At 56.1% G+C, this 2,557-nt stretch overlaps 1 protein-coding gene across 1 annotated transcript; it reads left to right on the top strand.

The window, feature by feature from the left end:
• The first annotated feature begins 593 nt into the window (after positions 1–593).
• LOC135989032 (late histone H2A.2.2-like) lies at positions 594–1,865 on the top strand. Its single transcript, XM_065635567.1, has 2 exons — positions 594–654; positions 1,348–1,865. Exons 1-2 carry the CDS (start codon positions 594–596, stop codon positions 1,863–1,865), a joined length of 579 nt encoding a protein of 192 aa, XP_065491639.1.
• Positions 1,866–2,557: the final 692 nt, after the last annotated feature.

The raw sequence follows: 2,557 nt of genomic DNA, 5'->3' as shown, positions 1-2,557 counted from the left end.
ACTTCCAAAGTACCTAAAGGTATGTTGGAATGAATTTTTAGTAAAATAAAAACAGTATAAAAAGAAAAAAAAACCAAAAACAAAACCACAAAACCAAACAAACTTCTCTGTGCCATCTGAAAAACTACCTAGAAGGCTGAGTGTGCAGAAATCAAAAGTACATGTCTCTACCACATTTATCTTGATGGAAGGCACTTGAAGAGACTTCAGGGTACAAATCCAGGCAAAGCACATTTCCTGCATTGCCTCTGGGATGAAGTACAGGAGATGCAGTGCTGCAGACATGACTATTCTGCAGTCCTTGAGATGTTCTCAAGCACTGCTCCTCTGCAGCCTTGCCCAGACACACCTGCCCTAGGTAGTCACACCCCAGGTACCTGTGTCTTTCTTAACCACAGCAGGTGTCAGGGCTGGTTTGGGATTCCTTTTGCCTGAGTCACTTTCCACTGTGCCCTACCCAACAGGGGAGGAGAGAGAAGGGGAAAAAAAGGGGCATTAAAAGAGGAAGGCACAGGAAAATGCTGGCTTTGGCTGGAGGAAAGAGCTGAGGGAGTGGGGCTGTTCAGCCCAGGGGAGAGAAGACACAGAGGCGGATGCCCGGGCAGGATATGGAGTCTCCACCTGTGGAGCTACTCAAAGCCCAACAGGACTCAGGTCTGGGCAGCCTGATCTAATGGAAACTGCTTGGGCAGGGGGGTTAGAATAGATGACCTTTAATGACTCCTTGTGACTACAGCAGTTCCGCAGCTCTGGTATATCAAGACACTGAGAAGGTGAAGGAGATCTTCTCCCCAGAAGTGGCAATGTGGGTTTTGGTTGGAGGTGACAGGCAAGTGCTGAAGGGAGAGCTGTCACAGGGCAGGGCCAGGGAGGAGAACAGAGAGTGCTCTGCCTTTTAGTGGCTCCTCCCATGCCAAGCACTATGGAAGCCTCTCCCATGCAAAACGGGAGTGGAGCTGCTCCCTGAGCTCACCCACAAAGGGCAGAGTCAGCAGGGATGATGTCACAAGCAGGGAGGTGAGGTCATAGAGCAAGTCCTTTCCTATTGGTCCCTGCCCCAGTAGAACCCTTGTTCCTGCTGCCCAGGTGAGCAAAGGGCCTGAGCCTGCGCAGGAGAGGGGCTCAGCCTGAGCTCTTCTTCCGAGGGTCTCGACCAAAGCGGGGTCGGTCCTGCCCAGAGCCCGTGGGGACGTCCTGCCCAGACAAGGCTTGGCCAGGCCAGCAAGGACAGGTGCGGGCAGCCTGAGCCCAGAGACAGGAACCACCAGCGAAGACCAGCAAGGAGGACAGGTGGGCAAGGGAGCAGGGCACGGGAAGACGCAACGGGGACATACCTGTGGGAGCAAGCTGCGAGCAGTATGTCCGGAGAACAGGAGGTCTGCACAGTGACTGAGCAGGAGAGGGAGCCCGAAGCGACATGTTCTGAGGAGCCCTCCAAAGGCAGCGAAGCCAAGGCCAAAAAGAGCCGCTCCTCCCGGTCCTCCCGGGCCGGGCTGCTCTTCCCTGTGAGCCGTGTAGACAGGCAGCTGCGCAGAGGCCACTTCGCTGAGCGCCTTGGAGCCAGGGCCCCCGTCTACCTGGCTGCAGTGCTGCAGTGTGTGACACGCAAGACCATGGACGAGGCTGCAAAGATTTCCAAGGAGAAAAAGCAGCAGCGCATTTCTCCATTGCACTTGAAGATGGCGGTGCAAAAGAGCTCTGTGCTCAAGAAGCTCATGCGAGGCAGCATGCGCAGGCAGCGCGGCAAGGCTGGCCCCCAAAGCCAGCGCCTGGCCTCGCGCTCCAGAAAGAAGGCGACCAAGAGTACAAAGAGATGCCCCAGGCAAAGGGCTGCACCCGCCCCTGCCACCGCTGTTGTCAACTGAGGAGAAAGCAGCAGCTCTTGCCGCACACAAACCAGGCAAGGCAAGGGCTATCTCGTTTGAAATGCTCTTGGCAAAACCATTTCTGTGGTCTAAGTGTGTAATAAAAGCTTTTGCAACGCCATGTGGGTCTTGGGGCCTTTCATGCTGTGTGTCAGACTAGTGTCTTCTGGCTGGACAAGGGCACCCAGCTGGGCATGGGCATAAAGCTCTGCAAAGTGAGGCTGCGGGCTGCCCCTGCTGAGAAGGAGGGCAGCAACCTGCCTGGAGGGCAACTGGTCCTGACAGGCACCACCTGCCTCCAGCTCTGGTTTGCACTTGGTCTGAAAGCAGCCGAGAGAGGAAGAAGGGATCTGCCCCGCACAGGGTGGGTGCAGGCTGTGAGGGATGGTGAGGGTGAATGTTTCTGGAGGAGCAAAGGGGACTGGAGGTTCCTCTTGCGCTGTCCCAATGGGTCACATGAGAGAGACAGCAAGTGCCCTGCAGTCCAGCCTCATTTGCTCTTCCTGGGTGGGGAGGGCAGGAAAGCACTTGCGCTCATCACAGCCAGCACCCCAGTTCCCACAGGTGCCTGCCCATGCAGTGCCCAACAGCTGGTGTCTGACACGTCTCTCAGAGAGCCCTCAGGTTCCTCAGCGCGCTGCCCACCTTTCTTCCAGGCGAAGCACACAAGGTCAGGCAATCTTCCCATTGGG

Source organism: Caloenas nicobarica, chromosome 1 (assembly GCF_036013445.1).
Source record: "Caloenas nicobarica isolate bCalNic1 chromosome 1, bCalNic1.hap1, whole genome shotgun sequence".
Lineage (NCBI taxonomy): Eukaryota > Metazoa > Chordata > Aves > Columbiformes > Columbidae > Caloenas > Caloenas nicobarica.
The sequence above is the reverse complement of the archived record's forward strand: the minus strand, read 5'-3'. Positions and strand labels throughout refer to the sequence as shown.

Coding starts and splice junctions, on each gene's coding strand:
- LOC135989032 (XM_065635567.1), top strand. CDS start 594: ATGCCCGGGCAGGATATGGAGTCTCCACCTGTGGAGCTACTCAAAGCC. Junction 655..1,347: donor CAAAGCCCAACAGGACTCAG/GTCTGGGCAGCC, acceptor TGTGGGAGCAAG/CTGCGAGCAGTATGTCCGGA.